The 25742-nt window shown below is 46.3% G+C and overlaps 1 protein-coding gene across 1 annotated transcript in view; it reads right to left on the reverse strand.

The window, feature by feature from the left end:
* The window catches only part of usp54a (ubiquitin specific peptidase 54a), a 29570-nt gene extending 4456 nt beyond the window's left edge, over positions 1 to 25114 (reverse strand). The window contains exons 1-17 of the mRNA XM_030772395.1: positions 24968 to 25114; positions 16400 to 16492; positions 14610 to 14744; positions 13069 to 13182; positions 12810 to 12892; positions 11270 to 11375; positions 9806 to 9952; positions 8564 to 8713; positions 6549 to 6717; positions 5917 to 6096; positions 5441 to 5617; positions 4973 to 5085; positions 4551 to 4909; positions 3965 to 4095; positions 3052 to 3213; positions 2701 to 2820; positions 859 to 1060 (exon numbers count right to left, since the gene is read on the reverse strand). Of these exons, the coding sequence (XP_030628255.1) occupies positions 859 to 1060; positions 2701 to 2820; positions 3052 to 3213; positions 3965 to 4095; positions 4551 to 4909; positions 4973 to 5085; positions 5441 to 5617; positions 5917 to 6096; positions 6549 to 6717; positions 8564 to 8713; positions 9806 to 9952; positions 11270 to 11375; positions 12810 to 12892; positions 13069 to 13182; positions 14610 to 14744; positions 16400 to 16492; positions 24968 to 25114 (2588 nt within the window). The remainder of the gene's footprint in view (positions 1 to 858; positions 1061 to 2700; positions 2821 to 3051; positions 3214 to 3964; positions 4096 to 4550; positions 4910 to 4972; positions 5086 to 5440; positions 5618 to 5916; positions 6097 to 6548; positions 6718 to 8563; positions 8714 to 9805; positions 9953 to 11269; positions 11376 to 12809; positions 12893 to 13068; positions 13183 to 14609; positions 14745 to 16399; positions 16493 to 24967) is intronic.
* Between the last annotated feature and the right edge of the window lie 628 nt (positions 25115 to 25742).

Here is a 25742-nt window from a genome sequence, read left to right on the forward strand (position 1 = left end):
TCTGTTGAGCTGTCGAGTAAAAAAGCAGGATAACTACTCTGTCAAGTGAGACAGATTAAATAACTGAATGTTTATGCAAGGTGTTGTGGAAATGGTGATGATTTTTGTACATATTTTAACTGTGAAGACAAACAGGGCTGCGTAGTGGGGCTGCCTATAAACACATAACAAAGTCTGTGCTATTGTTTCACGTGCTAAATGGTGACTCCATGACACTATGAGAGCTTACAAATACAAGCATCAGAAATGTATTGATTTTGGAAATTCATATAAAAATAGCTTTACTATAAGTATTTCTCCCCTAAATTTAAACTGTGTAAAGTGCAGTATGTATCTCAGTATGCCATCTTCTGATAATAATTATAACGGACTAGTGACTGTTAGTTAGAAATTCCAGTGCACTAGTAGAAATTCCAGTGCGCTAGTCTTAACGGACAGTTGTTAAAATCCATATGTCCCAGTTTCGACTGTATGTGACCAGTAAAATAGCCTCAAGCTCTGGTTTTACTGTGGGGCTTGTGGTTAATTAAGTGTAACTACATTGCCAGTACATGTTCATTCATTTCCACCCACACTCAAACAAAGATCAAACCACATCCTATCCTTTGATCAGCCCCATACAGCAAAGCATCAGTATTTGCAGTCAACTGCTTACCACACACACTCACACTCCAACACACACACACTCCAACACACACACACACACACACACACACACTCTCACACTCTCTCACACACACACACACACACGTGTGTGATGAGTGTATTGCCCTGTCGGTGAAGCAGGAGAGAGTCCGGGCCCTTGGCTACCACACGCTAACATAAACATAGAGGAGACAGCACCGGTACCTGGGAGGCCCCTGAGGATGGGGCGTCTCCTGCTCCTGTGAGCTCTCCTTCTCCTGCTGTGGTGGTGGTGGTTGTTGTTGTTGTTGTTGTTGTTGTTGCATGCGCTGCTGAAGACCCCGGGCTCTCCTCATGCATTTTTGTAGCCGGGCCTCAGCCACTGTCCTGCTCTGAGTGTTAGCACTGCCCTCATGCATGCCAAGCCTGAGTTTAGCTATAAAAACGCAACACAAAAGGAAAAGGAAGCAAGAAAAAAAAAAAAGAAAAGAAAAAGAAAAGAAAAAAAAACAAAAAACAAAAAGAGATGCAGAAAAATAAAGAGCTGAATAATTATGGGATGCATGCAAACACAACCATCTGTTACAAACTCAAAAGGGTCTCTGTTGGGACAGACGATGGGAAGGGATCGAGTGGGAGGGCAGGGATATGAAATGAAAAATGGGACATGGTGGGAATTCCAGCTCTCTACTGACCTTAAGACTCTTCACAAATGTAAAACAAAAAAAAAACAAAAAAAGCAAAACGTACATGTCTGACGCGCAAAATGGTAAAAATCAAAATGAGGGTTGATAACAATCAAATTAAAATGGAGAACATTTTGCCATGGCACTTAAAGAAAAAAAAAAAAAAAGCAAATGAACTCCCTGATTCTTCTTTGTTTGGAGCTTCAGAGATACTTTAGATTCAATACTACTGAATGCCCAATTACATTCATAAAAAAAACCCCCTGCTTAGGACAGTTCGCCTGACACAGATTACAACTGGCCTATTAAAGCTAATCCTGACCAGATTATAATTTCTAAATTCTTAACAGTTTTAGGGGATAGATGGAGGACCAGGATTAAGGAGACACCAGGGTGGTTCGGTGGGGTGTCCGACACAGGGGAAGGTGAATGTGTGCATTTGTTTCTGTGCGTGTGTGGATGTGTGTTTACGTGTGCGTGTGTGTGTGTGTGTGAGACAGGGGAGGAGAACACTCTTCTTTTACCACAAGAGGAGTGTCGTGTTTCAGGACGCACACTTCCCAGACACAGACGCAGACACAAAAAAAGTGACGAACCTTCCCAGTCACAGAGACGGACACAGACACAAAAAAAGTGACGAACCTTCCCAGTCACAAAAATGAGAGACGAACGAACACACTAAAACGGTTCGCGGCAAAAACGGCTCTGAGCCAGCAGCGCAGCCTCAAATCAATGAGTCAAGCTCTGGCACGGGAGAGGTTGCCATAGCGCTAAGTTCCGCCCCCCCCCCCAAACGCAAACGTCTGGCAGGTTTCCATGGCGATTGTAAACAGCACGCCGCCTCGCCTTCCTTCATTAAGCAGAGAGCTGGGGGGGGGGGGGGGGGGGGGGGGGGCGCTGACCCTGTAAATACTCAAAACGGGGGCTTGGGAAAGCAAAACAGCCTTTGTTTGGACAGCTGAAACTGTTCGCTGCCATCCCCAATTTGAATGAATTATGCCCGCGCAGATGTTTGCTGACGCTATAAATCAGAGACAGATATAAAAACTCTGTCGGGAAAGAAATCTCATTACGGACGTCTCTGAAGATGAAGATGATGATAGCAGACCCTCCGAGATCACTGCAGATCTCTATGGCAACGCAGTCTGAACCCCCGAAGCAATTTCAGATAAGGCGCACACATACACATGCGCGCGTGCACACGTCGACACCCCGCACGTGCACGCGCACACGCACACACGGGCGGTCCTCACACACACTAACACGACACAAAGACACAGACTCACCCAGACAAAGGACAAACACACACACACACACACAGACTCAGATGGAGAGTGAGGTGTGATGACAGGAGCAGGCGGCAGGCTCCGGCCAGTCAGGTTTTACTTACACACAGCTTCATTCACCACAGAGAGAGCAGCAGCCACATCCCCGGCCTGATCCAGCCGCAGAGACTGATCTAACAACGACTCGGCCTCCAACACACATCGCTCAAACCCGTCACCCTTCCCTGCAGATAACACACACACACACACCAGAGCAGACGGCTTTTTTTTTTTTTTTTACACCTGCGCACACCAAACCCAAGCATTTAGACACCCCACAGAAATCACTGATTAATGCCAAAGCAAAAAGCATGCCTGAGCCCAGAGTCCCACGCGCACAGAAACACGTGCAGACACAGAGACCACCCCCCCCTCTCCCCCCTCCCCATACGGCGGTCAGAGAACCGAAGACTCACCCTGACTCTGCAGCTCATCCAGGTCCATGAACTTGCTGGGTCTGGGGTTGAACCCCATGGCTGCCTCTCTCTCCTTCTCCTTCCTTTTCTGGAGCTCCTGCTCTCGAGCTCTGCGAGCCACCTCCTCCTGCAACTCGTCCAGCTCGCTGCGGCCCTCTCCTGCTACAGGACACACACACACACACACACACATAGAGACACACACACACACACACACACACACACACAGACACACACAGACACACGCACGCACGCACAGACACACACACACACACACACACACACAATGGCAATGGTTAACTGTGTACACATGGACACGACTGCTAATCACACTGTTGTAAAAATCTTTAACACACTCAGGAATAGGACCACATCATACTCACACACACACACACACGCACGCACACACACACCATCATCTTTACATCCCCATTTGAGCTGGCCAAAGACTTATATTTTACTGTGACAAAGATTAAGGATTAATAACCCAACCCACTAACCCTGAGTCTGATTCTATACATAGCAATACAATACAATAAGAGCAACAGCTTTTTTATTAAAAAAAAATCTCCAAGTGGGAACCAGTCAATGCTTCTAGTAGGTCCACAGTAGTCCGACATCTATAACTTGATGGGAGCATTTGATTACTATACATACATGCATTCACACACACAAAACACACACACGCTACACACAGTTGGAGAGGATATACATGGACCAGCTCAGCTAATGGCTCAGAGATTTTCATTAACACACAGAACCCAAAGACAGCAGCAGAGATGACAGACACTTCACCACAAACATATACATATACACACATACACATATATGCATACATACAACATAAATATATACATACATACATACATACATACATACACACACACACACACATAAATATATAAACACATACCCAGACTTAAGTGGCTGTTTCCTACAACTGATGCTTTGACATCCTGCAGCAATGCACTGCTGCTCTTTGACTTAGTCACACTCTTCCATGATGGGCCCACATTAGAGGGAAGCTTCTTCAGCCCCAAATCTCTGAGAAAACAGAACAAAAGATGATGAGTGAGAGAGAGAGAGAGAGAGAACAAGCGATTAAAAGAGAAGGCAGAGGTCACTCAGGACTGCACATGTACAAAAATGGGTGACTCATTTGTTGTATGTGTACTTGTATATGTGTGTATGTATATGTTGTACGTGCGTATATGTATTTGTATACATGTATTTGTGTGTATGTATATGTTGTACGTGCGTATATGTATTTGTATACATGTATTTGTCTGTATGTATATGTTGTACATGCGTATATGTATTTGTATACATGTATTTGTGTGTATGTATATGTTGTACATGCGTATACGTATTTGTATACATGTATTTGTGTGTATGTATATGTTGTACATGTATATATGTATTTGTATACGTGTATTTGTGTGTATGTATATGCTGTACATGCGTATATGTATTTGTATACGTGTATTTGTGTGTGACACTCATACTTGTGTGTGCCGTTACTGGAGCCTTCACTCAGAGGCATGTCCAGGCTGACAGGGCTGTTGCTGTTTCTCTCGCTGCTCTCGTATCCACTCTCCATCCTCTGAATGAGTCTGGGCTGCTGGTCTGAGCCCCGGGGGGGGGGCAAAGGGGAGGGCAGGGTTCTGGCCCCCACGGCATCGTCCTGCAGCCCGCTGTCCTCCGGCAGCGTGGCCCCCAGGGGACTGTACCCGGCCTGCCTGCGTCGCTCCCGACTGAAGATGCTGTCGATGTTGAGGGCCTCGCGCCGCGGCCTCCAGGCCGGCTTGTACCGGCCGCCGGAGGAACTGGACTTGGACTCGCTGCTGGTGCTGTCGGCCTCCCAGTCACGGCTCTTGGCCCCGGGATCCGAGTGGCCGCCGGCGGAGCCCGAGGAGGAAGCGGACAGGGGGCGACTGTGGATGATGTTACTCATGGTCTCTCTAAAGTCTCGCAGACGGCTGGAGCAGACCTTAGGCGCCGCACGGGGTGCCTGTTGCTCCTTTAGAGTCTCTCCTACAGAGAAACGGAGAAAGAGAGAGAGAGAGAGAGAGAGAGAGAGAGAGAGAGAGAGAGAGAGAGAGAAAGCTTATAAAGTTTTATTTTTGCCCAGCGTTTGGCCAGCATTCTTCCCAGTGGCAGTGGTGGGCAGTGGTTATAACAGTGTGACTTCCCCTTTTGTCCCATACTGACTGCTGCTGAATTTGGTTCCTGTTTGGTTACTGAAAGTCTGTCCACTGACTGGTGGACGTACCCTCGCTGTGGTAGCCTGTCCACTGATTGGTGGACATACCCTCGCTGTGGTAGCCTGTGTTCTGATTGGTGGACATACCCTCGCTGTGGTAGCCTGTGTTCTGATTGGTGGACATACCCTCGCTGTGGTAGCCTGCAGAGGACACGTCGTCGCTCTTAGATCCTCGACTCCTCTCCTCAAAACGTCGTGGGCGACTGGCGCTCCTCTTTCTGTCCGAGGCTCCGATCTTCTTGTCCCCTGTCCCGGTTTTTCGGAAGGTGTGGCGCTGTACAGACTCGCTTTCGATCACTGGTCCTTCGCAATGTGTTGCAGACAATTGTTTTCAGTCAAATATTCAGGGAAATGCTCTCCAAACAAAAGATAATCTATCATCCTGAGAACGAAAACTGACTGACTGATGACAATGATACATAGAAATGAGTCTTTTTATGAACTTAATGTATTTGTACCTACGGATGCATCTTTAACCTTGTGCTCAGTGTAAGCTTTCTACTTGGGTAAGTGTGTGCACATATGTATATATATGTGTGTGTGTGTGCGCGTGTGTGTAGGAGTTTTCACAGGTGTAACCGCGTGGGTGCGCGTGGGCATACCTGTGGTCTCCAGGCTGCTGTGGGAGGCAGTGTCGTTGTCAGGGTTACAGATGACGGTACCCTGGGAGTCGGAAGAGAAATGGCTGGCAATGGATTCATGGTGTGAGTGGGAGTGCTTATACGAATAGCTGTCTGTGGACGAGTCTGTCCGTGTGTCACTGGAGATGGATGGCTCACGGCCTAACAGTCAATACACACATCACACGCAAACACACACACACACACACACACACACACGGAAGACATGCACACGCACACACACACACACAAGGAAGACATATACACACACATGCACGCACATATTAGCAAAGACATATCAGAAAATGAAGCAAAGAACTGGGAAATGCATTTGTAAGTACAGTGCAATGTGCAACTAACTGTACAGTGCTGGAATGATCAGTTAATTATCACATGCAAATGCGCAGATATATAAGGAAAAAACATAAGACATGTATACAACTAATACAAACACAAGAGATTCATAAAAACAACTGCTCGCACATAAGCATGTGTTAAGTCAAAGAGTTAAGTCAACACGTATTACACTCCCTTATGCTCCGATAATGTTCAGTAACAAGATCTGCTTGATTGGCGTTAAGTGATCTGAGCACAGTCAGCGTTAGTGGCGGTACCTGAGTCCTCACTATCGTAGTAGGCTTTAGTAAAATGGTGCAGGTCTAGGCGGGAGGCAAGGTCCTGCGCTGACACCGGCGTCCCCCGGGGGTCAGCATAGAGCAGCAGCAGAGGCTGGTAATGGCCTTTAATACAACGCGATACCACGTCCTTCCATTTGGGCCCAATCTGAGAGAGGGAGAACGAGAGAGAGAGAGAGAGAGAGAGAGAGAGAGAGAGAGAGAGAGAGAGAGAGAGAAAGGAAAAGAGAGAGAGAGAAAAGGAAAAACAGAATTATTGACACATGAAAACAATTCTAACTAGCAACCAACACTGCAGAACTAAAGCCTCCTTACACTGTCCACTCCAAGCACTGGATTACATAGAATCAACACCAACGTGAAAATACCGAACACACAGTAACAACGTCCAACAACTGAAACAAAAGCTTTTTCAATTCCAGCAGCAGAAAGCGGCAGGCTACGAACTTCGATCCACGTCCGAGACGCGAAACGCTTAAGATGTTTTCGGCGAACCCAATCCTTACCCCAGCTCCGAGCTCGAAAAATCAACGGCTCTGTCTACGCTCCCTCCATAGTCAGACGGGATGTCCGGACAAACTCCAGCGTACGAGTCTAACGTGTTCGAGTGTGTGAGTGTTGTGTTTTAAAGAGCGTGTGTGTGTATATGGTGGGCTATTGCTCCAGTGGCAGCGGCTGCTCTGTGCAGGCCACGCCCTGCTGTCCAGCTGGCTGAGTAAACAATGGAGGGATATCCTTGTTTTATGTCCACTTTTGTCCAAACCCTCCGTGGCTCACATGCCGGCTTACAGAGAGAGCTCTGCTGCTGAACTGGACAGAGACAGGGAGGGAGAAAAAAAAAAAAAAAGCTGCTTTGTATGCAACTGTCCTGGATCCAGGAACCAGCTCTGTCATTATGAAGATAAAGCGCTGCTAGGAACCGACCCAACTGGGGAACATACAGTGCCCAGAGTGATGCTGCATTAGTCACAACACACACACGCGCACAGACACACACGCTAACGCACACACACACACGCACACACGCACAAAAACACACCCACATAAACACACGCAAAAACACATACATAACACCAACCCACACACACACACACACACACACACACACACACACACGCACACACACACACACACACACACACACACACACACAAAGCTCTTACTGCACAGAAATCAACACAAGGGACACCTAAACACAGGTACGGGTGGTCGTAATGCTACTATGTAATCTCTCACATTAAACTTAACCTTAGCCTGACAGCCTGTGTGACCCACGACCGAAGAGTGAAGAAAAATCTCTCATCTCAGGTCAGCTCTAAATTCATAAGAGGTCCTGGATCCAGAGCTACCTGACCTCTTTGACATGACTGTAATTCTGAACTGCCCTGATGTTCCAGAAATTTCCTCATCCATAAACAATATTGTACACATTCTGTCGTGCTGTCTGTTCCCTATCTCTGTGTTTCTCGCCCTCTTTGACCTTTCTCCGTGATGAGGATGGTAGTGCTGTATTCGGGGATGATGATGAGGAAAGAGGAGAACACCCCCATCTTAGGAGTGAGTCATCAAGCTTGGGAATTATGTAAGACAACATGCAAGTGCTAATGGAAGTACAGGGAGATACACACACACACACACACTCACACACAAACAGCACACACACGCACACACACACACTCACACACACACAAAGAGCCAATGGCAAAGCCTGCAGGGCTCAGCTAAACAATGAGCCAGTATGCTGGTCTATTCCAGTTAATGATTCAACACTAACTCCCTGTGGACACTACAAGAGAAGGACATTAAGGTAAGGGAATGACTAAACAAGCCCTGTGAGGAACCCTCTGTAATAGCAGCATGCAGGAGGAGTGGGTGGCAGTTACAAATCTGTAATACTACTTCAGAGCTCACGTCGGAGCGCACAAGGATACGCTAGGGAAGCCGGAGTTAAACCAAAGAAAATTCTTTTTTTTTTTTTGCACAGAGAGCGTTACCTCTTTGACGTGCGCGTCGTCGAAATACATCCACTTTCGGATCTTGGTTTGGAAGAAGAAGGTGGAGTAATGCTTGCCGTAGTAACACACCATGCCCACTAGGTAGAGCTCTGCCTGTTTGGCCTTGTCGTCCGTCACCCTGTAAAAGAGCTGAGGAAGACACGGCAGATGGAAGGTCACGTCCCACTCAGCAACCAGTAACCAAAGAAAGATGGCTGGGGACACTGTGAACCGTTAGCTGAGAGGCAAATCAACAGGTTATCATCTGGGACCTCACAGTTATAGCGTATGTGCCTTTGACAATAACAAACGGTGAGTACTGGCAAAAGCTGTCAGGAAATTGACCTGGAAGGTTTCGTTCAAATAATCTGAAGTTTACCTGTCCCTTATTCTTCTGTAGTCAATGACAAAAATATGATCGTGTTATGTCTTTTTCTGACAGAATTTAGTTTTGGTTTGGTAAAAATAGTACGCTAAAAGATACGCTCTCATACACGGCATTGTTCAATCTTAAGGCTGTCTGAAAACTCAAAGACCAGTTCTTGCCCTACATGTGTAATTCTACGTGTAATTCATCAAGCCTTGGCCTAAATACGTAGTTGTAATACAACTCAATGGGAGTCATTGAAAAGCTTTTTCTAGTCAGTGGTTACGTAATGAGAGGAAGCAGTGGGGGCCAGGTTTCAAAGCAACGCAGGACCTGCTGTGTCTGCTTGTCCGACGCACAAAAAAAAAATGGTCCTGTCCAAATTCATTTTAATGTGTAAAACAGCATATGTAAACAGCCCTTCTAACTCATAATACTGTCGGATCAAAATTTAGGAGGGATGCTGGAGTTTTGGGAATGATAAACTGCAATCACTAAAACGCAAACACTGTGTGAGTGGCCTAATTTGTAATACCCTTCACAGGAGCGCGGCTGATGGTCGACCAGCTGGAGACCAGCTTTCAACACAGTGGCAAGACATCCTGTGGTGTTTGGTATGGTCTGAGTCATGTTTCTCTGATGCAGTGATTTCCAATCTCCTTGTTTAATCTCCAATTACGTCAAGGCCTACAGCGCTGAAAGCCTTCAGATGCACGAACATCACAGCAAAGGGAGTGCCAAACCTTCTCCCTGGTAACCCTGTGCGTGTGTGTGTGTGTGTATGTGTGTGTGTGAGAGAGAGAGAGAGGGACTGATTTCTCTAGTCTAACTGCAGTGAACAGGGCATGGGTGGTCCCTGGGGGGGGGGCTCTTACATCTCCCAGACGCAGGACGGTTCCGAGGCTGTGGATGACGTCCTCGGCCAGGTCGGAGTGGTCTGAGTCCCAGACCAGGCCGATGGTGATGATCTCAGGGCAGTTCATTAGGACACGGCGAATACGCAGCTTCTCGCCACAGTTACTCTGTCACAAAGAGAGAGAGAGAGAGGGAGAGAGAGAGAGAGAGAGAGACAGAGAGAGAGGGAGAGAGAGACAGAGAGAGCATGATTCATGACTACTGAGGAAAACACGTAGTTAAGCAAGCACGCACGCACATGCACACACACACAAACACACACACACACACACACACACACACACACGCACACGGACACACGCACACACACGCAAAAAAACACAGAAAGACTAAGAACTAAGAGGGGATAATCCCTGACTGTATCATGCTATGTACCTTTTAAAGGGTCATTAAGAATTCCTCTAAAGCCACAAAATTGATTTCCATGAATCTGAATTCTTTGGGGGGGGGGGGCTAAAGCTAGAGACAGAGGAGGGCACCTAGCACCCCGCACGTCTGCCATCTTGACCTCATTTCTCAGGAGAGGGAAAACATCCCTCCTTTTGTGAGTTTCCGAGAAGAGGAGCTGGAAGCGTGCGGGGGGGGGGGGGGGGGCGGCGTCAGCCCCCCTGAAGAGCAGGGGCAGCGCACCGGCCAATTCTGCTATAAACAGAGAAGAGTTTCTCACAGACAGCACAAGCGCTGAGAGCTCACACAAGCGAGACAGACGGCGAAAGCCTTCCACAAGCCAACACTTCACCAAACACAACACGTGTTCCTAATGAAAGGCCCTTTCTCTCACTACAACGCAGGCTAGAAGATTTCTGAAGTAATAACTGTTACTGACACCTCTTCTGCATCTTCCATTCAGGAGGGCAGAAGGGTAGAGGCGGATGTTTACATGTTTATATAATGATACATTTTAAAAAGTGCGTTGTTTGCATTTCTTTGGATTCGATAACAATTTGCTTTCAAGGCTATTTCACAGGATATGTGACGTAGGAGCTGTTTTTGCAGATACACCACTGAGAATTCAACTACGCACCAAAACATGTTTACTGCCATTGAGATGCTGATAAACAGGCACAGAATTAGATGATTCACGCCACTCTATCTGTATGTGTGTGTGTGTGTGTGTGTGTGGGTAATGTGTTTGTGTGTGTAGCGAATTTGTGTGTGTGTGTGTGTGTGTGTGTGTATGCCTGTAAAAGGCTTTGGTCTTCAGGGCCACGAGACACATTAACATTCCACCCATGTTTTCTTATCTTGCCCCAGTAATTGCTCAATGCCCACAATCCCATTCAAACGCATAGACAAGCACTCCACACCAAAAACAAAGGCACATTTTTTACCAGCGCCTTCTCTTTAATGACTAATTAGCGTCTCATTAGACAGAGGAGTGTGTGTGTGTGTGTGTTTGGGGGGAGGGGGGTCTGTAAACTTACCGGGCAGTTGCGCAGGTCCCCCATGGTGCTGGCGTTCCTTAGCAGTTCCCCAAACATGTCAGGCGTAGGTTTCTCTCTGCACTCCAGCATACGCACTGCCTGATTACTGCAGCACCGAGGAGACAAACACAAGACACAGCATCTCTGAATATGGGCCACAGTTTTGCTATGGGGCCAACCTTTAAGCCCATCTGACCCTGCACGCACACGTGTGTATGTGTATGTCTGTGTGTCTATGCACTTTCTATCACGGATGTACGTTCTGTGGTCATGCACACACTGCCGCTGAACACACACAGAGGAACCTTGGCTGCAAGGTGACTTTGTGTGCAGTGTTTGTTCTCATTCTGCAGGGCTCCCCCAGGTCTCCCCCTGCAACCTCGGTTGGAAGAACACTAAGCACACTGCAGAATTATAGCACCGCTGCACTACAGTACAAAAACACAGGCCAGCCTCGAGGGAAGAGCCCCTATTGTCACGATACACTTCGTCGTGTGTCTCTATAAGTGTGTGTGTGTGTGTGTGTGTGTGTGTGTGATGTCCCTCGGCACGGGCAGAGCTTGGCACAAAGCCTAACTGTCGTGTCTACCTTAGTTCTCTTAGATCTCCTGTGCTGCCAGTGTTTGTTGTTCCATTTTGCTCTACATTTTCAGCCTGCGCGTGCTGACGAAATGCTGGCTAAACATGGAAAGAGCTAGACAAACACACGCGCGCCTCACACAGCACCAAAGCCGTTTTTACCTCGTCTTTAACGACGAGAGAAATTACAGAGCGAGCAACTTGCTTTAAAAGAGCTTCGCTTCACTGCCCTGTCAGCAAATATGGAAAACAGAATTAAAACAAAAAAAACCCACATATCGTAATATTGAGTGGGACATTTTATCCCTCTTGAATAAGTATTTTGCTCAAGGCATTCGACATCCTGCTCTGACGGTGTGTGCAGACAGGCATCTAACTGGGCTCCAGAGGGTGTCTGTGCAGGAAACGCGCACAGCTGGAGGAGCAGACGTTGAAAGCGGAGGTTTGAAGGCTACGCTGGGTTTCGACTGCAGTCTCGCGTTTCTGCTTCTCTCTCTCTCTCTCTCTCTCTCTCTCTTCTCCTCTCTGCTCTCCTAAGTCAGAGTGCTTCACAGCTTCTGACACCTCATAAGCTCTGATGAAAAGCGCCATTAACTGGTCTCCAGGCGACCCAATATTTAACCTGCCTGCCTTGTTCTCTGAGCCGCTGCCGCGGAGAGGGGCCACGCTCCTCTAATGTGTTTTTTTTTTTTTTCTCTGGGTTTGAAGTGACAGAGACCATCATTTAGTCTTCACAAAGAAACAGAAACGCCTTGTGTCATTTCTCATTTTTTACGCCGGGGTGAAAACGGTTATGGTCGCGGAGCCTTCTGAGTATCATCCTCTGTTTGATCTCGCTCTAAATAAGGTCTGTCAAAGGACCTGAGCGTTTTGTGCTGTCGGTGATTGATCGGCGTGTGTGTTGTGTGTGTATGCGCGCGTGTGTGTGCGTCTCTGCCGACGGCGGACCTGCCCTACTCACCAGAGAGAGGTGGTGGAGATGTAGTGCACCATCTGAATAAAGGGCAGTGGGTCTGAGGATGCCCCACAGCTGCTACAGACACACTGCAAAAAAAAAAACACCAGAGCGTAGGAGATTAGCTCAGAGGCAACTTCAACTGGGGGAATGTGAACCAGAACACACCAGAGTGAACACTCTCCAGTCTCTCGTGCGCTGAGATTAAAGAATCTAAAGCTGCACAATTATCGCATACGGAATGGCAAGCATGTAGAAGCCTCACCTGCTCAAACAGGGTCATGGCAAATTTCTGGTGCGGGATGCAGTGCTTGGCGGTGCAGATGTCCTCCTTTGTCTCGTCAGAGATGTGGAAGTGGATCCGCATCAGGATGTTCTCCTGGGAGAGACGGGAAGACAGGATCACTCTGGGCCTGTACAGCGCATGTGTTCACATCTTAAGACATCCATGCTCTCCCACAGAGCTCACTATAACCTAACCAACTGCTCATTATTCATAACACTGCTACAAGCCATATCACGTTAGAGTGAGAAAAAGAAACGACTTTAACAATGGCGAAGAGGTCTCTGACGGCGCCCCGAAAACAAGATGAATTTCTTTTTAATCGTCTGGCTACTGAGTGGTCATGTGTGTCAGGTAAAGATGTGTTTGGATGCGCCATCCGTGTGCCGTCCGTCCTGCGCGTCCCAGACTCGTTTTGTGTGTGTGTGTGTGTGTGTATTGCTTATTCATCAGGGTAGTGAAAAGGCGCCCTGTCAGCACTAGGCGAGAGAAACGGGAAGTTCTCTACAGGGAGAGAGGCCTGGTGTATCTGCCCCATCCCAGCGTCTCCGGGACGACATGGCAGCAGCCTCTGAACCATACCGGTAGAAAAAAAACAACAACAAAAAAAAACACTGCAACTTGCACTTTTTCGCGAGTTCCGGTTGGTCAGCAGATCCGGGTGGGTCTGCCACAGTGGCGGCGGAGGAAGAGAAGCCCCCCGAGCAGGCCAAAGCGTAAGTGCAAACGATCAGAACTGGCCGGCTGCCCGCTGCACAGCTCGTGAAACATTCATGTCGGGGAGGAAATAAATGACTCTTTACAAACTCAACCTGTCCCTCTGCGGGAAGGGGAGACGGAACACAGAGCAGCAAAGTGCAGCATCGTTTGTTTTTCACTGACACACGAGAGGCCTGGCCAGACTCTGTTATCTGTCACCCAGTGCAGCTTATGGGCAAAGCCACAAGAGACAGAGAGAAAATTAGAGAGCGAGAGAGAGAGAGAGAGAGAGAGAGAGAGAGCGAGAGAGAGAGATGAAGGGAGAGGAACAGAAGGAGTGAGAGAAAGAGAGAGAGAAACAGAAAGAGAAAGAGAGAGAAAGGGGGGGGGGCGATACATGAAGTGACAGAATGATGCAGAGACAGAAACAGAGGAGGATATATATGTGTTTGTGTGCGTGTACAGAGAGAGAGAGAGAGAGAGAGAGAGAGCGTAAGAGAGGGAGCGAGAGAGAGAGAGAGAGAGAGATGCAATGTGCAATCAAACACTTCCTTTCCTTCTGTTGGGCCTGAGAGATGCAAGGCGTAAACAAATGCCAGCCAATATAAACTGAAACCTCGCCCCGCGGCGCGAAAGCTGCTGCCGAACAAGGGTTTCGGCCCAGGGCCTCAACGCTCCGCGAAGGGAGAGGCTCTTCGGCGCGAGAGGACGGTTTGGCGTGCAGAAAGACGTGCTTGCGTTGAGACAACGGAGAGGAGGAGGAGGAGGAGGAGGAGGAGGAGAGGAGGGGAGGGAACAAGAGGAGAGGAACCGAAGGCTCTTACGAAACACTCGGCCGCGTCGTCCATGATGCCCAGCTGGAAACGCTGTTCGTCCTGGAAGGTTTTAGCCAGGGCGCTCCTCAGGGCGTCCGACGGAAGCACCTTCTCGCTGCTGAACTGGAACTGGGCGAAGATGCTCTGTAATAACACGCAGACACAGTCAATACAGCAAAAGAACAAACTTCACCCCTCCCTTCCCAGAGAGCACGCGTGTCAGGTCTGAAAACTGTACAGTTCATCTCTCCCTCTCTCCTTCTCTCTCCCTCTCTCTCTCTCTTTCTCTTTCTCCCTCTCTCTCTGCCCCCCCCTCCTCTCTCTCTCTCGTGCTCTTTCATTCTCTCCCCTAACCTTGCCAGCTGGCAGGACTGTGCTCAGTTATGCCTGCCACGCAATGCACAAAAACTCACACACTCTAACACGCAGCAGAACTGCACGCACACAAAAAAAAGAGGGTAAAATCTATCTTCGACGCATCGTATAAAACACACCTTCGCTAAAATATTACAAGCAGATTGAAAATCACAACTGCGTTTAGTACAAGAGCAACTGTGCATTAATAATAACAGAATGTACCAAACCCGCAACTCCCCAATTTCCTCATTCCTGCCTTCATAAGAGCACATTTGAAGATGCTACTATTTGTGACCAGGTAAAGCGAAATGACCACGTAAAACGAAGTGACCAGAGTCTGAGACACATGAATCGAACATGACTAATGAGACAGAGGTGGTCTCCTATGCACTGCAGGGACTGAGACATGTCACAGAGACCGGGGACTGGAGTTCAATTAAGGAAACACATACAGACAGCTGCCATCCTCTACACAGTGGATCACTGAGTGTCACTCCATCCTTTGACAAAGACGTGCGGACTGTTATTGAGGAAGACAGGCAGGCAGACAGACAGACAGAACGACAGACAGGCGGACCGTTAATCCACTTCTGAGTCACGTTACCAGATAGATATACGCACAGAGACAGCCAGTGATGACAGAAGAAGGGCGTACAGACAGACAAGCAGACAGACAGACAGACAGTAGCGAAGACAGACAGGCCTGGCCCCGGTCGTGACACAGGACAGGCAGACCCCCTGCTGTGAAAGCACAGGGCTCAGGAACGACAGCTCTCTCATCTCCGGCAGAGTTATTGACCCTGTGATGGAAAGAGCCACCGGCACTCCACCACACTACATGGAATGTAATAAAAAGGAGAGTAGAAGCAGACAGAGTAAACAAGAGAGGGCTGGGTGGGAGAGGAGACAGAGAAAGAGAAAGAGAGAGAGAGAGAGAGAGAGAGAGAGAGAGAGAGAGAGTAAAGAACGAAAGAAAGTGCGAGCTAAACTCTCCATAGGCTTGCCCTTCATTAACCTTTCTGTTTTCTTTACTCCTTACCTTCCCCTCCTTTTTCTGTCTGTAAAAAGCCCCGAGTCGCCGACAGAAACACCTACGCTTTCTTACAACCACCGTATCCTAGGAAACCTACAGACCTGAGACCACGTCTCTAAATGCAAACCAAAGCACAACCGTTTTAGTCTGAAGTCATTTAACCCAGGTTTGGTTAGGAACTGTAAAGCCAAAGAGAAGAATCAGCAGACGAAAAACACCAGTCTAATCCTGCACTCCCAGTCCCAGTAAGAGACAGCTGTGTGTGTGTGTGTGAGTAATGGAATGGTTTTCCTGATATCCCCTGCATGATTAAGATGGCACAGGCTAGATGCGTCATACATAAATGACATTGCCGTTCCACCGGTGCCAGCCTTCGCCAGCCTTTTGTGCCAGTCAATATCAGCCTTACCTTAAGAGCACAGAAGATGCACGAGTCCTCCATGCACTTGTGTGAGGTCAGCTGCCGGAAACTTCTACGGAAGATGTCCAGGTGCCAGAGGACCTATCAAAGAGGAGCAACAAAAATAATTAGATAAACTGAGAAGAACTGAACGCTAAAAGATCGGAAACTAACTAAGACTGCTCTTATTTGACCCAACTGAGAGCGAATGTAATTTAATATGAAGTCTATCTAAGTGCAGTGCACTTGATAAAGTCATCTGTAATGCTAAGAAATGGGAGGGTGGAGGAGGAGGGGGGGGGGGTAACATTCCTGCTCCAAAGTGCTCTTCGCTCCTCTTGAATATTTAAGTGGATTCTGCTATCAAAAATGCAACACCTTCCCAAAAACATTAGCTCCTGTGAGCAGTCAGCAGTTGACTTTGCACCTTCTTCAAAGTGTCCACGCCTCGGTGGTAAAAGAGACACTCAAAAACGCGAGTCGAGCTTGTTGTCAGAGTGGTGTAACTACACAGAGGAACAGAATGTCCATGCAGTGAACCAGATGACGGCTTGAGCTTCTTTTACAGTCCGAAGTTACACAAGAAAAAAAAAAGGCAGGCTGCGCTGCCCTATATGCTGTCTGAATGCCCAATAAACACAGCCCTGGCCTGCCCTGGTCAGAAAAGGACGGATGCTTCACCAATCAGACGTCAGAAAACACTCTACACTTAATCTTAGCAGCAAGAAAGGAATCCAACTCACTTCACCCTGAGTTTGGCAAGTATCTAGAAGAGAGAGAGGGAGGGAGAGAGTGAGAGAGAGAGAGAGAGAAAGAGAGAGAGAGAAAGAGAGACAGGGAGGGAGGGAAGGAGGGACAGAAGGAGCGAGCGTTGGAGAGAGAGAGTTGGAAGGAGAAAGGAAAAGAGAGATGATGAGAGAGAGAGAGAGAGAGAGAGAGACAGAGAATGGCAACAGACAAAAAGAAAAGAAAAACGCATTTCTCGGGCTTGGGCACATCACTTTGCGGAATGCCTCCGCGGACGAGGCAAGATGCGGGGCGTCAGCGGAACAAACGCGGCCCTGGCAGCCGGCACGTTCGCACACCATCTCCCATCTGGACCAGCCCGGGAGGCTCTTGGGGGGGGTGGGGGTGGGGGGGCTACGGTTTGACCCCACCTGACCGCACTGAGCGCCGACCACCCGCACTACGGCCCTGCTGCTAGCACGTCTCCACGCTCGCTCGCTGAATTATTGAGAGAGCTGTCACTGTCTGTTACACGCGGGCTCCAAATCGGATCCCCCGATGAGTCTCCCGGGCCGATCCGCCGCAGTTCCTCCTTCATTCATCCAACCAGTCTCTCCATCCTATCTGTTCTTCGTTCATCCGAATTATCTATCCTATCATTTACTAAAAAGCTTCAACGTTTTACTGTACCCAATTATATGTGCACCGTCATCAGGCTTTTTCACAGATGGCCACTTAATGCAATGCCATTCAGTACCTTTAACACCATCTGTCAAACTCTTCGTCAAAACACTTTTTTCAGTTCACGACTAGCCTCTCCACACGATACAGTGTTCTTCTAATAACCTATTATTAATGCATCACATCTGTAACATTTTTTCATTAAAACTTTCTCATTTTTCATGTTTCATTGGTGCGCATATCTAAATAAATACACACTTTTTCCATACATCTTTCTTTGGCCAAAGTTTTTTTTTTTTTTTTAACTGCCTTTAATGTAAGACTTGACCCAAGTAAGTAATCATTGAGATTAGTGATGAACGCATCTTCTTGCTCCTCTGCAGGAGAGAGATCCTGCTGCTGTGAATGTTAACGCTTAATGGTTATCGACAGCACCGGTCAGCCCAGACCTGGAAAGGTCAATGACCCTCTGTGACCTCATGCAACAGCTTCTGTGCAGTGAGGATAACTGTCAAGAAGCTCGAAATTTGCATATGAAAAACAGTGAATGTTTCGATAATCTATTGGGAACAATACGCGAGCTTCTTCCTAATGAATGCTTCCTCAAGCATGAATGACCAATCTGCAAAGCCAGATGCTTAAAAAAAAAAAACAACAAAGCAATGTAAGTCCATGTATCCAGCCTATTAATATAGATTTATTTCCAGAGCAGCTGTGATGTGCTGTTAGTCTGAGCGGTTAAAGCGGCTGATGGGGCCAGTTTGACACTGATTACTTGAGAACGTCGTCATTTACATATCAAAGAACTCCTTCGCTGGAGAATGAATCATTTGAATAACCACAGTTGAGTACTATCTACCGAAACAGTTGTCGGGTTAGTGTTCTTCATACTATTCTTGTACTACACATTTCTGCAACACCGTTATGACAAAAAAAAAAGCCATGCTTAAGATATGTAGCTCTCAAACATCAATGCCTGGAGTTCTCGTTCAGTTCTACAAAATATTAAGTGGGGATTTTGTGTTGTCCTCAGTTTCTCCGCGTGTCCCCATAGCGTCACATGTCTGAAACGAAGATGAAACAGATTTCCAGTGGAAAGCGCTACAGCGAGGGATGCAAACCTGATAAAAAGCACAGCAAAGCTGACTTGAAAACGATAAGATGACATAACAAAAATGAACAATATCAGCCTAAATGCTGCCATGACGACAGCGCTCGGAGCAGGATTAATACATAACTACGAGAAAAGACCATTACTACTTCGCCCTTATATCCTGACTAGATAATGAATGGAAAGTTCCAGCTTTCTTCCCACAGAGACCATCTTTCAATATCTCTCACCCTCCCAACCCCCCCCCCCATCCTGTGCAGCGTTCGCAACCACATGACTCTGACAGATTTACTCCGTGCGCTAAAAAGAGAATTCGAGGGCAGCGTTAAGTTGAAAGGGAAGTTCTATATTGTTGTGAAGCGGTTGGTCTCCTGCCAAACCTCCCAGTTAATACATGGAACTCAACATGTGGCATTTGACAGATTGCACACTAGCAGTGTAGGTGTGAGAACTGGTCTTTTCACATCATCGTGATGGATTGGCCTTTCTCGAAGTTGTAAGAAACGCAGCGTTTCTGCTCTCCGTGTGGAGCATGAAAACTCAAAGACAAAGGTGTGGAGAAAGCAGTGATGTAAAACAGTGGGCTCTACAGCTATAGGCAATTCTAGTTCTTTCTTATATCACTGAAGGAGATCCTGAAGTGTAACCAACTTTTAGAAAGTAGAACATGCGGCTATATTTAGTCTTCGTTCACTGAGAGCATTCTACAAAGGCATTTCGATAACTTGTCTTCTGGATTCTAGATCGTCCATACTGCTCCATGTTTGAGTTTCTGAACACCAGTCAGTTTGAGACACACAGTGCAAGACCGTCGTCCTAAGAGTTTATCCAAGTGCGAGTCAAGGAGACTGTCCTCCTAAGCGGTTCCAAGTTAGCCAACTCAAGACAGGTGTTTGGATGGGGAGCTGGAACACAGCTGCTTATTACCACAATGTTCTGCGAACATTCAAACGATGTCAAACCACCGCACCGTCATGTAGGAAACAATTACGAACGAAGCACAAACCATTTCAACTCAACAGAGGTCGAGATTCTACAATGCTTACACAGTCGGCTTAAAAATATACACAGACGATAAAGTGAATGCCACTGTTCACTTTAAACTTACTGACTTCATGGCCATCTCTAGACGTTGTTCTAAAAACCACAGTGACTTGGTTTTGACATACAGATAAGAGAAGTAATCAGTTCCGTATAGAACTGTACAACTCTGTTGACCACTTATAGATCTGTTGCTACACATGTAATAAAACTGTCGTGCAACTGAGCAACTGTGGTCCTCTGGACTGGATCATTCACTCAGCGTCCCATAAGACAAAGAGAGTTCATTAGTCTCTATTGTAAATGCACAGCTGCTCTGCACAGGTCCATGTTTGGACAGCCATGGTCAATGTATATGTTTCAATTAACGTCTACGTGAAAAGAAACTGACCCAATTCCAACATAGCAGTTGTTATCAACATGTCATATTACTGCAGGAGTCAATACACAATTGTTATCATTGTTGGCACTGTACACGTTCAAAATAATGAGAAGGCAGGAAGAAGGAAGAGCAGACAGGAAAGACTCCTCTTGTCCTCTGTAACATCTCTAACAACATCTGCTTCCTGAAACAGGCAGATATCTGGTGTAATCTCCCAACTGTTCCAAAACCAGAGGTTGTTAATATTTGGAAGACAGATAAAATATAATTAATAGCTTATGCAAAGAAAGAGCTGTGGTTTCTTCAAGTAAAAAGACAAAAAAGGTGCCTGTCAAAAAAAAAAAAAAAAAAAAAATGATATGATATGAGTGAAGTATGAGTGAGATACGACGGACTCGAGCCGTCTTTGGTCGGAGAACAAAGGAATCGCTGAGCTGCCATTAGGAAGAGGCCTGGCACAGGAAGCTAAAGGATGCACTGCTGAGTCACAAATCAAAACTGTATCAGCACCTCCTCTTTCATTACCCCAACTCAAACTTAAAACAACTCATTAAGCAAAACAAAACATTAAAAAAAAAAAAAAAAAAAATCAAAGATGAAATTGAGTTCCACGTCGACAGCCTGCGTGCTTACACTCACGAGTCGGTGACGAATTTTTCGGTTCAAACGGTCTTCTGGGGTTTTTTTTTTTCCCCTCTGCGTCCATTTGCAGCTGCGTGACAAGACTCTACTCTGCGATGTGTTTTAAATTTTTCCATTTGTTCATGAGAGTATCTGCAGTTTGAACAGCTAACAGATGTACAGTAAAAACAGATCGTTCAGTTTAGCTCATCATGCTCTCCAATCTTTGTCCTTCTCCCCTGTGGACCCAAAATATCAAGAGGCTGTTCTAACCTGCAATGATGAGTCCTAAACGAGCGGATAAAAAGCCCTGACTAAACGCATGCGGGGGTGGGGGTGGGGGGGGGGGACCATTACTCCTTCCCTTCGTTTTTCCATCAACAGTTTGTGGTTCATCCCATGTGACAGGTTATCAGGGGCCACGCAGGGCCGGTAGGAAAAAAAAAAGCGCTCTGGAACGACTCCCTGGAGAAAAAGTATAACCCATGTCGCTGTGAGAGAGGACCTACCACTGGGAAAAAACGGACAGCATTTTAAACTCTCCTCTCGGGACGAAGGCTTTTAAATTTTAAACGAAGGCATCGGTTGACATATCTATAGAGACACTAGGACATGCATGATTCAAAGTAGCCTACTCTTCTATTGTATCAGACAAGTGCGCAGTGTGTTTCAGGCAGGGTATAAAAGTCTAAGTGAAAAAGAAAATGATTTAGAAAGAAATGTTAGATTGTTTAGAAAGCTGAAGTCATTGTGCCATAACAACACTTACTCTGCCCTTGAAAAGGCCAGTTTACAGTGGATTAAGAGATGGGAGGAGGTCAAGTGTTGTTGTCAAAGTCCATGTCTACAATATTTATACTTGAGGAATCTCAAAACCCAAAGCCTCGTTCTCTAAATAAAAACGTAACCCAAACTATCGCTATAAAAGATCTACTTAACAGTCTGGGACCAGTGTCGGCATAAGAAAAAGAACAGACAATACCAGCAAAAGTATTAATAAAGGGTTGTTCAGTCAAAGCATCTAATTTCAGATGAAAAATTACTGTTTTCGCCCCCGGCTTCTCAGTTCGCTGTCTCGACATATTGTTAAGCCCCCCAGCAGCAGACAATACATTAGCAGCTCTCTTCTCCACCCACCCCCCCCCCCCCAGCTCATAACTGACACTAATTTAAAGCTTTGGGGGTATTATCAAGCAGCTAAGCCACTTTATTTCTATATAGCTGATTATACAGTAATCCAAAAATAGAGGGGAAACTAATTCCAGGTTAGTTTGCATGGTTAATTACGGACCAGGGCAGCATCTGCCTGACAGTTGTCTGTATATGTCTACAGACATGGACTGAGTCGTCTGCCACCATGTTGCACCACAGGCAAAAAATGAAAATAAAAAAACAAAACAAAACAAAAAAAACAAAAAACAAAACCCAAACTATTTTTTTTTTGTTCTTCCTAAGATCTGACTCCAGCTGGGTCAGGGCTAATTAATGTTAGCGTTTAGTGGTTGTGGGAGAGAATTTCAGAAGACAACATGGAGACAACATCAGTTTAAAACAGCTAAGCCAGGCATCTGTTGAAAGCATGCACCAAAGATGAATCATTAAAGCACAAGGCTCCTCATGACACACTGACTTAGCAGATGTCATCCAAAATCTTTCTGCTAGGCCCTAGTTTCAGGAAACTTCAAGTTGGTTTTGCTAGAGAGAAATGACCTCTGGAGCTAGGACTAACCAAAAAAAAAAAAAAAAAAATTCATTACGTTGTGACTTTTGACTGGAATTCAAGAGTGAAAAAATGAAAAGAATAACTGACATTTTGGCTGCCACTGTATTTAATTCTTCAGCTTTTATTTGTTCAATCTCATAACCCTGTCAGCAGGCAGGGTGAGCGAGGGCCTTCGTAAGGCCACATGTAATTATCAGGGCAGCAGAATTTGATCATGCGGGTTGGCAGAGCAAGGGGAATTTAAAGTGGAAAAACAATTCAACTGACTAAGGGAAACAGTACAGTCTCTGCAATGATTAGAACCGCAGTGTTTGGATTAGTCAAAGACAAGAGTCTGATAATCAGAGCAGGCTTCAAGGTTTCTGAGCAATGGAAGCTTTGACGTCAGACAAGTCAATCTAAAAGACCATTAGAAGCTAAAGAGACAAAGGCTAGGTTTCTATTTTGAGAAAGTTAGCAAGGTGATATTGAAACATAATCGGCGGACAAAGTTTTAGTAACCAGATTTTTGTTCTCTGATTTTCCTTAAACATAAAACAAGTGTTTAGTACGTGCCAAAAAGAACAGAAGAGAAAAAAAACCCTGCATGGAACTGGAGGAAGAAAAGTCGAAAATATGTGCATTAAGAGTGTGTATTTCTCCTTCTGAGACGATACGATACGCATCTTGATACATAATCAGCGATCTGATGCATGATAGATACACTTTGAGCAGGTTAACAATTCGATACAATTCAATTTAGCCTTGTTTAGATGCAATGTGATGCGGTGCAATACAGTACAGAGTGACAACATAATGCAAACGGTTCGATTCTAATTCAACTACATTTTTACCACTAGTTGCAAGATAAAATCTAGCAGGCGTAAGTCAAGAGAACCCTGTTATGGGTGAGTGAGAGAGAGAGGGGGGGGGGCTGCATTACGATAGGCTTCTTCATATTTTGAGGACCATCCTATTTGCCATCCTACTTGTTGTTATATGATGTATGTTTCTTTAAGATAAAAACGTCAACTTAAAATAATACGCTAAAACAAGTCTTCTTTCACTGGTGGGTTGCTGGTATGCCTGAGGACTTTTGCTGGGACACGGCAAATTTGCTCCGTGTCATGCGACATTTGACGCGACTCTCTCCGTCCGACAAGTTCAACAAACGGGAGTTTTCCTTTGAAGAGTGGGAGGACACAGTGACTGACAGGGAGAGAGAAGCATAGACAAGGAGAGAAAGAGCGAGAGAGAGAGAGAGAGAGAGAGAGAGAGAGAGAGAGAAAAGCGCAAAGTGCAAAAGAAAATGAATTTGATAACGTTTCTAATTAATGATATGATGATAAAAAGATATACCCGAAAAGTGTCTAACTCCGCAGAGTCAACTTCTCAGTACACTCTGTGGGAACCGGTTCGGTCATACGGTAAACGACGAATCGTTAGACCCACAGTGTGCGTTGTGCACCACACATCCTACAGAATCACAATTTCCAAAAAAAAAAAAAAGAGGGGGTGGGGAGCCCATGTTTAAAGTAATTCAGTCTTTGTCAGAATGGTGGGTTTAGTGGGGAAAGGGCTGGTACTGAATCCAGAGGGCACGCTTTGTCGACTCAGTATTTTTAGCGTAACTATACCACTATAATAAATTAGAATAGTTTGCTCAACTGTGCTATCCTCTCAGAGAGAGAGACAGATCATATTGAATCTTATGTTAGTCAAGCATTTTACCTGTATCAAGGCACTGTCGTGTGTACACATTTGAAAAAAATTTTTAATCATGTGTCTTAATCATGTGTCAGATCTCAACATGAGTGGACCATCTCTTTACGGGATAAATCACCTAAGGTCAGCCATGATCCACTCCCTTTACAGGAATCTGTAATGTCTCTCAGCAGATTCTCTGTTTTCACTTACACAGGAGTGTCACGCCTCCACTCCGCCACACCCTACATCTGATGACAACAACACCTCCCTCCGCTTCTTCAGCACTAATTAAGACCACACAGCAAAAGCAACAGCAACATAACACACCTGCAAACTACACCAAGAGCGTGTGGAAAACAAAAACAAATTAGATGTGTGTGTGTGTGTGTATTTGTGTGTGTGTCTGTGTGTTTGAGTGCGTGCATGTTTGTGTGTGCGTGTGTGCGTGTTTGGGTGCGCGCATGCGCGTGTGCATGTGTACGTGTGTGTGCGTGCGTGTGTATGTGCATGTGTGTGTGTGCATGCGTGTGTGTGTGTGTGTGCCTGAGTGAGGGAAAGGACAGGGGAGGGGGTGCAGATTGGGAGAGAACATTAAAAAGGTCCTACCTGCAGTGCGCTGTTGAGAAAACAGCTGTTCTGGCCCGGTTCATTGCTGAGCCCTTTGCTGGGGGCAATGGATGTCATGTTTCGTGGAGTGAAGATCCCCTGCAGCCCGCTGCTGCCAGATGCAAAGTAATTCCTTTTCCACGACATTTTTAGGGTTATCACTGTCACTTTTCTCCGTCACTGTTAACTCTAGATCGTCCAGCCGTGTGAAAACGACCAAAGGTTCATCCTCTCAACAGTGGAGGAAGAATGGCCCAACAAGTTTGATTTCCAGTGGTCCACTGCTTTAAAATATTCTCAATCTCCTGTGTACATAAAGCGTTCCTTTTTGTAATCCCAGTGATTGATGATTGAAATTCTTCAGTTTCCTCTTGTTTGTGCAGACTCCTGGAAGTGGGTGTAAGCAAAGATCGAGTCTGTCCTCTTGCGTCAAACCCCCCCCCACCCAAAAAAAAAAGGCTAGTGAGAAATATTTCTAGAGTTCAACAGAGGTGATTTACACACTCACACTCAATGTTTCTCACGTCTTCTCCCTATAATGCGTTCACTCCCACTCGGTTTCCGAAGACTCGTTTGTGGAATGTCACGCGGCTCTGTCACCAAAAACCTCTACGTTGCGCGATCTGTGATGATCTCCACGGCAGCTTCCAAAGTCATACCGCCCCAAAAAACGACAGCAGATTCTCAAAGACGTGGGGTGAAAGGTGAAAGGTGAAAGGTCAGTGTCTCGTCCTTCTCTCGCTTGTAAACATGCCAGCAAAGTGACAATCTTCAC

The sequence above is a fragment of the Chanos chanos genome, chromosome 4 (assembly GCF_902362185.1).
Source record: "Chanos chanos chromosome 4, fChaCha1.1, whole genome shotgun sequence".
Classification (NCBI taxonomy): domain Eukaryota; kingdom Metazoa; phylum Chordata; class Actinopteri; order Gonorynchiformes; family Chanidae; genus Chanos; species Chanos chanos.